This window comes from Odontesthes bonariensis, chromosome 19 (genome assembly GCF_027942865.1).
Source record: "Odontesthes bonariensis isolate fOdoBon6 chromosome 19, fOdoBon6.hap1, whole genome shotgun sequence".
In the NCBI taxonomy this organism is placed as follows: domain Eukaryota; kingdom Metazoa; phylum Chordata; class Actinopteri; order Atheriniformes; family Atherinopsidae; genus Odontesthes; species Odontesthes bonariensis.
Window position 1 is genome coordinate 27,288,710 of NC_134524.1, and position 13,617 is coordinate 27,302,326.

The 13,617-nt window shown below is 39.3% G+C and overlaps 2 protein-coding genes across 2 annotated transcripts; both read left to right on the top strand.

Annotated features, from left to right (window-relative positions):
- Nucleotides 1-469: 469 nt before the first annotated feature.
- On the top strand, nucleotides 470-9,779 carry alpk1 (alpha-kinase 1). Its single transcript, XM_075451706.1, has 14 exons — nucleotides 470-536; nucleotides 1,070-1,250; nucleotides 2,731-2,885; nucleotides 2,977-3,175; nucleotides 3,328-3,387; nucleotides 3,483-3,569; nucleotides 3,644-3,720; nucleotides 3,844-3,939; nucleotides 4,055-4,162; nucleotides 4,886-6,692; nucleotides 7,063-7,210; nucleotides 7,290-7,452; nucleotides 8,072-8,258; nucleotides 8,338-9,779. The coding sequence occupies exons 2-14, from the start codon at nucleotides 1,145-1,147 to the stop codon at nucleotides 8,565-8,567; spliced, it is 3,423 nt and encodes a 1,140-aa protein (XP_075307821.1). The 5' UTR covers nucleotides 470-536; nucleotides 1,070-1,144; the 3' UTR covers nucleotides 8,568-9,779.
- Nucleotides 9,780-11,153: 1,374 nt separating this feature from the next.
- On the top strand, nucleotides 11,154-13,279 carry LOC142368496 (ependymin-2-like). The gene is made up of 6 exons (XM_075450673.1): nucleotides 11,154-11,297; nucleotides 11,744-11,778; nucleotides 11,884-12,018; nucleotides 12,525-12,711; nucleotides 12,799-12,886; nucleotides 12,974-13,279. Exons 1-6 carry the CDS (start codon nucleotides 11,231-11,233, stop codon nucleotides 13,104-13,106), a joined length of 645 nt encoding a protein of 214 aa, XP_075306788.1. The 5' UTR covers nucleotides 11,154-11,230; the 3' UTR covers nucleotides 13,107-13,279.
- Nucleotides 13,280-13,617: the final 338 nt, after the last annotated feature.

Consider the following 13,617-nt stretch of genomic DNA (forward strand, 5'->3'; position numbering starts at 1 on the left):
ACAAATATGTAAAGATGCAGCCTCTTTAAAAGTAAAATAATCACACATTTGTTCCTTTAAAAATTCCCAGTGGTTTAGAGAGCTGAAGTGAATAATGTTCTAAAGCTTAAATGTATTTGATCTAATATTTTTACAGCGTTGTTTGTTTTTCTATTCACTTTGTTTACCTCTTCTTAGTAATTTACATCATGTTTCAATGTTACATCTTATCTATTTGTTTTAGAAATATTCAAAACCACGTTTACCTCTTGTTTTTTCGGAGTTTCATGGACAAGGAAAGCTTAGATAACGCATATTAAATAAGATAGCACCTTGTAAAGTCAGTGGTTCCACTGCAGAACTTCTCTGATTAAATTTTTTTGACTAAGCAGACCAACAACATTTTTACGAAGAGGTATTTGTTCAGTCAGATCCAATTTGGTGTCTGCTTTTCAAGCAACTCGCTGCACGTTGCCTTTCCATTATTTCCGATAGTTATGAATGCAGCATTTTATAATACTTCCCGACCAGGAAGACGCTGAGAATCTGAAACCTCGGTACGTTTTATTGTGAAAAAATAATAATGTTCTGTAAATTGTGATTGATAAATCACAACTTAAACGTCTGTTGATTGGCTGTATTGTATTGTATTGTATTGATTGTAGTATCTATAATGATCTTGTCGTCATGGTTGGATTTACAGCATATGATCAAAGTGCAGTATGACACTTTACTTTGTCTCTGATCCTATCATTTACAACATCAAAACTATTCTGATTGAATCGGTAAATGTTCAAGGTTTCCATACACTCGATTATATTTTCTAGACTACTTGAAACACAACTTATTAGAATTCTTATTAAATGAAACACTGCTTCTCTATGAATGAAGAATTTATTTTCTATTTACTTTCAATATTTGATCGACTGGAAAATATTAGGACTTTTTTTTGTCTTCGATCAGGTTCCTATATATTTTTGGGCTAACTGTATTCTTTTGAAACTTTTGACACAGAATGGATTGTGCAATTCTTTCTCTACATGTTTGGTTGTTTTCTGGGATTCCCAATTTTTGCATCCCTCCAATGCAGGAACAGCGGTGAGGATGCCAAAAAAGGAGGAAATTCCCTCTTCCCTGGCAACAACTATTGCACGTTATTGCTAAAATGGAGGTGGGGGATTTGTTGGAGGATTGCCTCAGGGCCGCAACATCAGCTCAACCGTCTACCCAGCTGTATGAGGCAATGAGGTTGAACTACTGTAGATGCAAAGGTCAGACACATGATGGTGCTATTTGATCGGTTTTGACTGGTGGTAGAAACTCAGATTAGGACTTGAGTCAGAATAAGAAATGTAGGGTATTTATGGTCCACCTGATGTTTGTGTTGTTTGTATGAATTTTACCACATTTCCTTTTGCTTAGTTAATGCCATCTGCATGTATTATAACCCTGCCATCTGCTCTCCCAGAATGTACGTTTTAAAAAATGACGTATCAGGACCTAATAAATAAATTATCAGTTCCTTACCAGGTCTTAAATTTAGGTAAATTCAACCCCAGATGAACACCAACGCATGCCTTATTTTCCAGTATCATTATTTGATTTACAAAGACTAAGTGAAAAACTAAGTCCACCTTTACCAATTTCAGCCATGTGACAGTTAAGGTTTGGCGGAAATTGGGTCATGCAACAGGACAATGACCCCACAACAGCACATTTACAACAGGATGTCTGAAAAAGAAACAAATTGAGGTGTGTCAATGGTCCAGTCAAAGTCTTGAACTCAGTCTGATTTAAATGTTGTGGTGGGACCTTAAGAGATATGTGCATAAATGCATGCTGCAAGCCTCAATGAACTGAAGCAACATTGTAGAGAAGTGTGAGCAAAAATTTGTTTAAACAAACAATGACACAGTATATTGTATGATTTGCTGATGTTCATCTGAGGTTGTGTTCATCTAATTAATCAGGACCAGTTTGTTTTTCTTTCTGGAATTTAGTGGTAAGATTGCCACCTTTCATGTATGTGACCTGGGTTCAAATCCCCTGCATGAAAGGTACTACCTCCAGTAGGGGTCCTTAGGAAAGACCCCCTTACTCTACCTACCTACCTGTTGCTTTGGATAAAATCTTCTGCAAAATTCATAAACTTGAAAAGAAGGTTAAAAGGACATTAAAGTTAAAAAAAAAACGAGCTCAATGTTGTTTTATTACAATATTTCTCCCGATTAAATCTTTGGGCAGCATGATGGTGTGATGATTAGTACCATCCCTTCACAGAAAAAGGGTTTGAAAGGGTGGGGCCTTTCTGTGTGGAGTTTGTGTGTTCTCCCTGTGTATGCGTGGGTTTTCTCCGGGTACTCTGGCTTCCTCCCACAGTCCAAAAGCATGCATGTTAGGTTAGTTGGTGACTCTAAATTGTCCCTAGGAGTAAGTGTGAGCATCCATGATTTTTTTTCTCTGTGTGGCCCGGTTATGGACTGGCGACGCCGTCAAAGGTGTACCCTGCCTCTCACCCAATAACAGCTGGGATAACCCCCCCCCCCCCGTGACCCTAAATTGGATTATGCGGGTATAGAAAATGGATGGATGGTTTTAATCTTAAATCTGCACTGCAGTATATTTAATATTTCTCACGGAAGTTGGTAATGTAGCGCATTTTCTAGTGTATATTTAAATAAAGTTTAAAAATCACCTTTGTATCTCTACAGTTTTGTTGTATTTAGGACATTCCTCTTTTATCCTTTGTAGACTTGCTGTGTCCAGAACTGGCCTCTCTGCTGCAGGAGGCCATGGAGATGAAGTGGCCTTTTGTGCCAGAGAAGTGGCAGTACAAGCAGTCTGTGGATTCTAGCGACAAGACCAATCTCAGTGACCTCGTCAGCAAGCACTTAACACAACTACTGGTAAAAATTAGACAGCATCTTGTGTTAACTATTTTCAAAAATGTTCAAGCTCCTCCACAATGTACATAGGATGTATCTGTTGTGCTGCCAGGCTCTTCTGAAGGCATCCATAGCGGCTCAGGAGGCACGCTCAGCAGTGGCAGTGGTCTTCTTAGTGGACCGCTTCCTCTACTGGACTGACGAGTCCAGCCGGTTGCTCAAGATCGCCAGACTGCTTCACAGACACCACCCTGATACCCCTATAGCACCCCAGTTGGTCATAAGGCAGGCCAGGGTCTATCTTAATGCTGGTACGTAAATCATGGAATTGAGTATTTAAAAGGCTGTTCATGATATCCTCCTGATTTATTTTATTTTTTTATACATGTGACTGGATGACTTACTGCAAGCTCATAACATAGAGATTACATGTTAAAAAGCTTTCATCCATCATATATTGTAGGCAAACTACAGAAGGCAGAGCACATCCTGAGCAGTTTGATTATCAACAGTGGAACAACAGGTAGTGTCTTTACCTATCAGTTGAAATACCTTTAATCAGTCAAAGTGCAAACATCAAGCCAAACAAATGGCACACCTTTATCCTCTTGCATCCAGGTTGCTGGATCTACCACTCTGAAAGTGACAGGGCTCTTGTGCAGGCTGTTAGTGTTCAAGTGCGTGGAATGATTTTGCAAAAGCTAGGTGAGATTAACCTTATAAAGTGAAAGAGTTGTGAAAAGGTTTTGTCCCTTTTTGACTGTCGTTGTTCTCTTCAGGTCTGTGGCTTGAGGCCGCAGAGCTAATCTGGGCTTCTCTGGTTGGCTACTACTCACTTCCTCAGCCTGATAAAAAGGTGGTAGAGTTTGACATGTCTGTAAACAGTCATCATAGCTGTCATGTTATTTAGTTGCCCTCCTGGTCAGCCAGGTATACACACTGTTGTAAACCTTTGTTTTGCTCTTCTGTATTGTTTCAGGGTATTGGAACATCTTTAGGAATACTGGCCAACATATTGGTGTCTATGAATGATGAAGACTTCCATGCTTTTAGGACTAATCCAGATATTGATTTTGTACGTTCAAGTCCCATCTTTCTCTGCTCATTGTTGGATTTTTAGAACTTTTATTTTTGAGTATTTCTGCCTGGGTTCTATATTATGATGTTTCTTGTTTTGTTTTGTTATTTAGCCATCTTTACTTGGAGATGGGAGTCATCGTCTTCTTTCAGCCGCCCAGGCAGCTAAGATGGCTGTGGTATACAGTCAGTTCACCTCACTTTATGTGTTGACCAATGTGGTAGGTTTTTCCATTGAACCACTCATGATAACCTGCATTCAACCTCAAAAAATTGTTATACTTTTTCATCAAGATCCTCAGAGAAGCTTTCAGACTTGGTCACCATAGCAAATGTAAGCTTAATGTTACATCTCAATATCAGAAGAAGTTGCCATTTTTAAAGGACAACCTGGTCCTTTAATTCCAAAATCCAAAATGTTGAAAATCATTTTGGTCGTGTGACATTTTTTTTCATAATCGTCTTGTGACTAATAACAGGCATTAAATTTGATAAGGAGAACCATGGATGATTACATTTTCTAAAGAACTAATGTTTGAATATACTGAGGAGGATATGGTGAAGCATTCAAAGAGAAAAAGGCAAAGGGGTCACTGCCAGCACGTCATCAAATCCACCAGAAAACCACACACTGTAGCAGACTAACTGCTTGTGGTGAAGCTGTAAGCACATGTCAAATTATGCAGTTTTCAACTGAATGTCTTTGTTTTGGTGATGAAGCTGTCCCACTTACACACTCTGCTTTATGGCACAGATCAGTGGTTCTTCTAGCTGATTTAACTGAAGCATACAGAATAAATGTTAGTTTTCAGTCTGGAAATTTTACAATCCAAACCATGATTATTGTGTGTTTCTGATCTGATTTATATTTAGTAAGAAAAAAAACGCTAATCTGCTTAGTGACTGGTTCCTTTGAATCTTTGTCTGCCTTTGTTTTTCTTTAGACAACTCAAGGGACCTGCTTATTATCGTACAGTTTCTCATTGGAGTGTCCTGCCTCTCAGAGGAAGTCCTTCCTACTGCAGGCTAGAGAAGCATTTGCAATCGGCCTTCTCACCAAAGCAGAGGGCGACCTGGTTACCAGCCAGCAGGAACTTCATACCTTCCTGAAAGCTGCTTATTCAATAACTGTTGTACACAAATGGCTTGGTGCAACTCAGGAGGTTGTGGCAAAGGCAGGTCAAGCTTGTCGAAAAGCTTTAGCAAGTTTCCACGATTACTGTCATGCTGATACTCAAAACAAAGATGGCCTCTGTGCTGAAGTCATGCAACTTGTTGCCCAAGTAAAGCGTCTGCTGGTTGTGGACCCTTTTCCTAATTCAGATAATGGGTCTTTTATCCCTGACAGCTATAGAAATGTCAAAGATTCCCCAGTAAATTTCACCCTGGAGGGTTTCTCGAGGATAATGCAGAGATTTCACAAGTATCACGCGTCACTGTGTGAGACCGCCAGTAAAAGTTGTACAGGGACTAAAGATGAGACAGTTGGAGCAAAGCTGTGTTTAACAGCACTTGGGACAACCATTGAGACACTTAACATGGAATGTAGTGCTGAAGTAGCTGAGCCACAGAAGAGAGATTCAGGTTCATCCGGTGTGCATAGGCCTCAAAATTCTGAACGGTTCACCTCTTTGGAAAGCATTGACAGCCTTAGTTCTTCATGGCAGAAGTTGTCCATAAATGGTTCAGATTCTCCTCGGCTCAGCAGCAGTGGCTGTATAGGAAGCAGCCCCACTGGACATGAAGCAGACATGAACAATCAGAGTTGTATTGCCACGGAGAAGGAGGATGACAGGTCAGGCAGCATGTTACAGTCTGCTGTTAAAAACGAGAAGCAAAACCCATCAGGTTATAACTCTAGTATCAGTTCCCACAAAATTTCAAGATTTGCAATACACGCCTCTTCCTCTAACAAAGCACATAGTGATTCAGAAAAGTATGAAGCAATACAAGCTGGAATGGAGACACTGGGCACTGATGCGGACGGGATGACTAATGTAGATGGTGTGGCACAGAAACAATCAGCAGCTGAGGAAGCAGTGCAGTCCCTATCCCAGATAATGCTCAAAACATCGTCCAGCTCCCTCAGCGACAGTTTCGGTTCCCAATCATCATGGGAGAAAATCTCAGCTGACCTGTACTCCTCCACATATAGAAAACCACAGCCAAGTAATCTATCAAAAGCAGGAACCAATCACGGCAGCAAGTCTCCAGTTCATGATGGGAGCTTCTTTGTCTTGGAAACTGAAACTGGCGATTCAGCTCCTCATGTTGCGTACAAAACCCACACATCTGGATGGAAAGTCAAGGCCGCATCCAAGCCGCAGCCTCTGAAGATCCATAATGTTTTATTTAATTTGGAGACAGAAATTGACCCAGAACCTGTCAAATCTGGAACCACTAACCCTTCAGCAGCCCCTTACTACATTTCAAAGGCTGTCCCAGGTCAGTGTGATGTCACAGAAACCTCCACAGAAAGTTCGTTTGAGATGCTGGAGATGGATCAAAGTGCAAACCAACACGTTAAAACAACCTCTACAGAAAAAGTGAATGTGGCTCAAAGTAAGAACCCCTTGTGCTACAGCTGCTTAAACCACAGCACAGTAGCTGCTGTTGGCCCAGACAGACAGTTTTCATTGTCTGAGCAGGATTACCAAGCCCTACTGGCTGGTGTTTGCCACGAATGTCTGCTGAGGAGGTTGCACAGTAATGAGACCCATTTCAAACTCAACAAACACAGTGTTGCCTACAGTAAGTTTGTTTCTGTGACACCTCAAACTCCTCCTCGTGTTTAGTATATCCTTTCAGCCACAATAGAAGTTGATTCTTGGAATGTCAGCATAAATCTGTTAGTCTAGATGGAAATTTGTGTTGACGCTGCTTATGACGCTTGAACCGGGGACGTTCAAGTCCTGGCTTGAGGCCCTTTGCTGCATGCCCTTTCCCTCTCTCTTGTTCTCTGTCCCATTTACTGTCATGCAACTTTCCAATAAAGGCCACTCATGCCAAAAATATCTTTAAAAAAAAGAGATCATCCCCAGTAGTTCCTGTCATTAAGAAACTCACCTGTATTGTCATTTTACAGAATAAATAAGACATTGCTGCCCATTTTCTCTACTAGATGGTCTTCATTTAAAGTTCTCCAAGGCCACAGGGCTATGGACAGCCAGAGAGACCTGTGTTTACATCGGAGAGGAGATGGGGATGAAGGGCAGTCAGAGAACAGCATTATGGGTCCAGTTTTTACACCAGGAGGAGAGGTTAAGCAGGTATGACACAGCGCAATCTTGTTACAACCAAAATACGATAAGTTAAAGCCTAATTTTGTCTGCTATACAATGCCCGTAGATATGTGGGGAAAGATTACTTAAAGCCAAAGGAGATCCAGTTTCATCTGACAGATGTGGAAAGGCAGATGACAGCCCAGTACTATGTGACCGAATTCAACAAGAGTCTTTACGATAAAGAAGTCATGGCCCAGATCTTCTTCATTCCATCGGAGGCACTACTGGTGAGGCACTAATGAAGGATTAAAAATGCTGGGGGAGCACATAGACAGAACATGAAATAGATGCAAAGCAGTTTATTTTATTTCAAGGAAGAAGAGATGGTAGATGTTAAAGTGTCTAAAATTAATTTGAATTCATAAATACTTATACTAATATAAGTATATACCAATATATTACTAATTTAATAGAACACATATACCAAAATAAAAAAGCCTGCAGCTGCCTTGGAGCAACTATGGTTAAAATTCAAATGGAATACCTTTGTACAAGCTCCATAAATGGTTTCTAACTTCTATTTGAACCTTTTCTTGGTTTTACAAAGCGCTTAACAGTGTGTTCCTTATTTACCTATTCAAAGCATTTTTTCTCTCTCGACAATTTCACACTGATAAGCATATCAGGGGTTGACCAACATGTGGATGTGTTGGGGATCATACTGGTTGGAAGTCACCAAAGCTTTCAGCTTATGGCTTGAAATATAATTTTGTGACAGTAACAGAACCATTAATATGTTATGCAACAACACAAAACCCCTTTTTCATCTGCATTGTTAATGTGCTGCAAACGAGACGGGCTTCAGATGTTTAAAAATTCTCTTTTGTTTCTTGTATGGGTGAGTAGATTTTAAACAGAGATGAGATTGTGGGCTGTTTAACAGTGGAGCCGTACATGCTTGGAGACTTCATCAAACTGACCAACAACACTTGGAAGACGGAAAAGCAATTCCTGGCCACGGAATATGGCCTCGCCTTTGGACACTTCACCTACCTGTTCTCTGATTGCCAGGAAGTTGTTGTTGACTTGCAGGGTATGTCTGTTTGTCTCATCAATTACTTCTTTAATGTGGGATGCTTGTCTACAGCCTTATGATACTTTTTTCCCCTCAGGATGGGCAACAGCCAATGGCAAAGGGCTGACGTACCTCACTGACCCACAGATTCACTCTACCAGGACCCCCAAAGGTCCCTCTAACTTTGCTGGCAGGGGGCTCAGCTACTTCCTGCATGAGCAACATGGACCAGTGTGCAATATGATTTGCCAGCTACTCAAACTGCCTCCACTTGTCACACAGCCACATGTCCTTACTCAGACATTTAAAGGAGTTTCAAATGTTTAGAGTGAAACCCCATTGCCAAAAAAGTTGGGACACTGTGTAAAATGTAAATAAAAACATAATGCAATGATTTGCCAATGTTATTCAGCAATAATTTATTCACAATAGAACATAGAAGATATATCAAATGTTAAGAGTAAGACATTTTAGTATTCCATGAAAATTATTACTTCATCTTGAATTTGATGGCAGCAACATGTTTAAAAAAAGTTGGGACACTGTGTAAAATGTAAATAAAAACAGAATGTAATGATTTGCAAATGTTATTTACCATTAATTTATTCACAATAGAACATAGAAAATATTATCAAATGTTGAGAGTTAGACATTTTAGTATTTCATGAAAATTATTAGTTCATCTTGAATTTGATGGCAGCAACATGTTTAAAAAAGAGTTGGGACATGGCCATGTGTATCACTATGTAGCATCCCCTCTCCTTTTAACAGATATCCAGCGACTGGTCTCCTCAGTTCCCACATTAAAAGAGGGGGGGGGGGGGTTCCTCGTTTTTGTCTGATGTAGGGTTGTAAGGCATCATCTAAACTCTGTACATACATTTCAGCATCAATGGTTCCGTTCCAGATGTGCAAGTTGCCAGTTCTATAGACATTAATGAACCCCAATACCATCAGAGGTGAAGGCTTTTAAACTGAGTGCTGATAACAAGCTGGATGATCCCCCTCCTCTTTAGTCAAGAGGACACGGTGCGCGTGGTTTCCAAAACAAATTTCAAATTTTAGTTTGTCAGACCACAGAACAGTTTTTTACTTTGCTTGAGTCTATTTTAAATTAGTTTTGGCCCAGAGAAGACAGCGGTGTTTCTGGATCATATTCATCTATGGCTTCTTCTTTGCATGACAGAGTTTTAACCTGCAATTATGGATGGCACAGACGATGATTTCATAAAGTGTTGGAGAGCCCATGCAGTGATTTCCTTGACAGACTCATGCCTGTTATTCATGGAGTGCAGCCTGAGGGCCTGAAGAACATGGACATCCAATATTAATTTCTCACCATGTCTGTTCTTCACAGAGATTTCTCCAGATTTTCTGAATCTTTTTCAAGATACTATTTACTTAAGCTATTTACTGTAGAGTTTTTTTTGCAAATTGCGGAACCTTTCCGTATCTTTACTTCTGAGAGACTCTGCCTCTCTAAGGTGCTCTTTCTATACACAATCACGTTACTACTCTGCACCTTTCTCATTTACATTATTTTGTTTAAAATGTAATGTATTTTTCTTAAAGTTTTTTTTAATATTCTGAATAAAAATTGCATTTTTAAAGCTTGTTTATATGACACATAAGTAATGACTTCTTAAATCATGTTAACACTTGTCTGCATTATCTAAAAAAATATTTTCATTTTGTCCTCCATCACTGTCTCTTTACTGTGTGGATTGCTGTCCATCTGTAGTGGCAGAATCACCTGACTGTCAAACAGATAGTTCTGAGTGGAAAGCTTTAGAAAAAAATTCCACTACGGGCACTCTGTAGATATTTATCTTTTAATACCACTTTTGTTAACTTCACGTTACGTAATTTAGTTTTTGACAAAAATTTCCATTACCAGCAGTTAAAACTCAAATGTATACAAACATCCTAATTAAACATCCAATTATTTATTGTTGGTTAAATGTAAAGAGAATTCAAATGAGTGGAAAAGTTGTTGCCATATTTACTGAAACATTAACCTTACCTGTGCCTTGGTATAAGTGAACCAAACAAAGTAGAAACCCACAATTCCATGACTCAAACCTTTCACATTACAGTATTTAGTTAAGTTACAACAGTCCTGCTATTGTGGCAAATGCTGCACATCATGAAAAATACAACCTTTTTTAGCATCCTTATTATTCACAAACATTTGTTGCAGTTCCACATATGTGACTGAAGATTAGGTAGCAAAAACGTGTTTCCACACAAACAAATGAAAAGGTATCACAAGGTGCGTGGTTGACTCAACAAGAACCAATGTTCAGATTTATATGATTTATTGTAATATATGTGAAGTTTGTTCATGTAATGTACAAAGTCACACAACAAAAGGGTTTATTTCTCATCCAGGTGCTCGGATAAAAAAGGTGAGTCACACACCTCTGCTGTCATATGACTATGATGTCATTCATGGAGCTATCAGCTTTCAAGCATGTGACAGCCTAGATGACTTCGAGCCTGAATCCAGTTCTGAGTTTATTAGCCTCTTTCCTTTGTAAGCGAAAAACAACATTCTTCACCCCTGACCCACTGTGCACAGTCATCACAACCATTCCATCCCTGAGTGAAATGTCGTCCATTGAACAAATTTGGGCAAAAAAAGGGGGCATGTGTTTGTGTTTGTGCTCAGTGAAATGCATTGTAGCTTTTATTCAAGGTAAATGCGTTCTGGTTGTAGATGTGAAATCCCTAAACAAAAGGAAAACATTTACCAGTTTTTAATGCTTTAACACTGGAGGTGGTGACTTTTATGGTGCTGTTTCAATCTTGGTCTGATAAGAGAAGCTTTTAAAGAGTTTCACTTCTGTGTTGCTGTGGTTAAAGCTAAGACCTGGAAGCAAATGTGTGTCCTGGCTCTCAAGTTTCGGGGGTTTATATAAACGTCAGTCTCAAATTAAGCACCAGAGTGTTTGTGGCTGCCTGTGAGCAGGAGCGTGGAATCTTACAGTATGAGACTGCTAGTGCTGTTAACATGTTTATTGGCAGGATGCCTGGCACAGAAGCCTCACCCATGTGGTAAGTGATGTTGTAAGGAAAATATCAGAAAATAATTTTGTTTTATGTTTATTCAAGCATGTGTGCATTATCAGTGTTTCCTTTGCTGTCTTAAAGAGTTGTTGGAATCAGTATAATATGATGTATGTATGATGATATGATGTGTCTCTGTCTGTCTCTCCCTGTTGTTTAGAACTACAGTTAAAATTGTGTACATATCACCACCTTTTGTATAGTGTATCCATTTTTATATTGTTCTCTCTATATATATATATTTATTTTTTTACAGTGCCTTATTTTCCTAACGTTGTATAGTGTCTCTATACTTTATACTTATTATTTAAGTTTCTTATTACCTAAACCTACGAGAGAGCCTCTGCACAAGAATTCCAATGTGTCTGGACTATTGGTTTTATGAACAAATAGCAAATAAAAAACCTTAAACCTTGAACCTTGATTCCACACAGAAAGTCCCCCTCTTCTGACTGGAGCCCTCACTGTGGTGAGTGTATTCTTTGTGTACATAATAAATCCAAGCGTGAGCACAATGACAATGACAATGTGTAAAACAGGTGGATTTAAACATGCTCACATTATGATTCTCCAGTCCACACAGAATGAAAAGCTGTGGACTTATGGTCGATACGTGTATGATGCACTGGGACAGCGGATACGGCTCATGGAGATGGGGACGTATGAGAATAAGTCGGTCACCTACGACTTGCTGGCGCTCTACAGAGAGGTGCCCAAAGCAAAGACAAGAACATTATAAATATTCATTTTTGATGGGATGTGAAAAGTACTTGGGCATTTATTTCATTGAGGTGGAAGCACAAAGATCTGCTTCAAAAGATTTCATGTTCCAGTAGGTATAAACATAAAAAGGCAATGGTGAAGGACAAGAAAGCATAAGAATAACTGATCAAATGAGCCAGTAGTAAATCATTTACCTTTGGTTGACACATCGAGAAAACCATACTCTTTTGTAAGAGACAAGTAAAATACAAGTATGGGAAGTTGTGAATGTACAAGTTGGGCCACCATTTAAAATCATAAGTGTGTCCAAACATGCCCACACAGAGACTGATAGATTTCTGTGGTCAGAAAGCTACATGACTGCGTAAATTAGTATTTTCATCTACATGCCAAGCTTTAAATCACTGTATTATCTAAATGTATACAAGTGTGTGACAAGAAATACTAAATTAATCAAAAATAATCGTCATTCTCCCACATATCATCCATAAGGCTACCGTATATGAGATATCTTACCATAACCGCACATGCAAGAAGAAGCCCCTGAAGACAAACTTCCAGCCTCTTGCAATTCCAAAGGATGCAACTCTGCTGGCCCAGGTGGTCCTGGGCAGCTCATCTGGACCTGGAGAAGGACTCCTGGTCAACACCTGGACAGGAGATCTTCCCGACAAAACAGGCAAGAGAGCATCTAATGGTTAGAACTACCTTGTCTGTTTATTAGAGCCCACTTCATCAGTACATTTGGTTTCTTTTGTCGTTCCAGGAAAATACATTAACACAGTCACTGAATTCGGGTGCATTCCTATCGCCACTAGCTATCAAACTAGTGAGTATGGATGGGCGGTGACAAGGTTAGTTTCAGAATCAAAAGAACTGATGTCTGCATAATGTGTCATGACAAATGATACTTATCCCACTTGTTTTTTTCTTTTTTTAAGCTTCTACAACAACGTCATGGGGATTGAAGACCCTGGTCTGCTCAACCCTCCTGACTTCTGCACAGATGCAGAGATGATGGAGCCAACAGACTTCCTCAGCTTATTCCATGGCAAACACTGGCAATCTAGTTGAGGCTTGGGTAGATTCAGCCTTTTACTCAGGAATGCACAATAAAAGCATAAGCCCAAGCTCAAATCATTTATTCTGTTCTGAGTTTGAGCCCTTTTTTTTTCGTAAATACTCCACATACTTTTTACCTCTGATGTGTAACCAATATCAATAGAAATAAAAGCATATCAAACTAATGCTGCCCTTCATGTTTTTCTGCAGTTAAAGGATTATTCTTTTATTCATTTTTTTTTTATCACACCTTTTCTCTAAGAAGCCACCAAGTCCTCATAAAGAGGATCATGGGGGTGGGGGCGGAATACTATTGGAATACTTTTATCACTCCCTGTGACTATATAAAAAAATGTGTAAAACAAATAAAACACTTTTATCTAACTATTTTTGCATGTTTTGAAGGAGACTATGTGTACATAAGGGACATAAATCATGTCTCACCTGGAAGATTAAAATGATGTGACTCAAACTCATCTGACTAACGGACATTTTCCCACATGTGATCAAATATCTCGAGAAA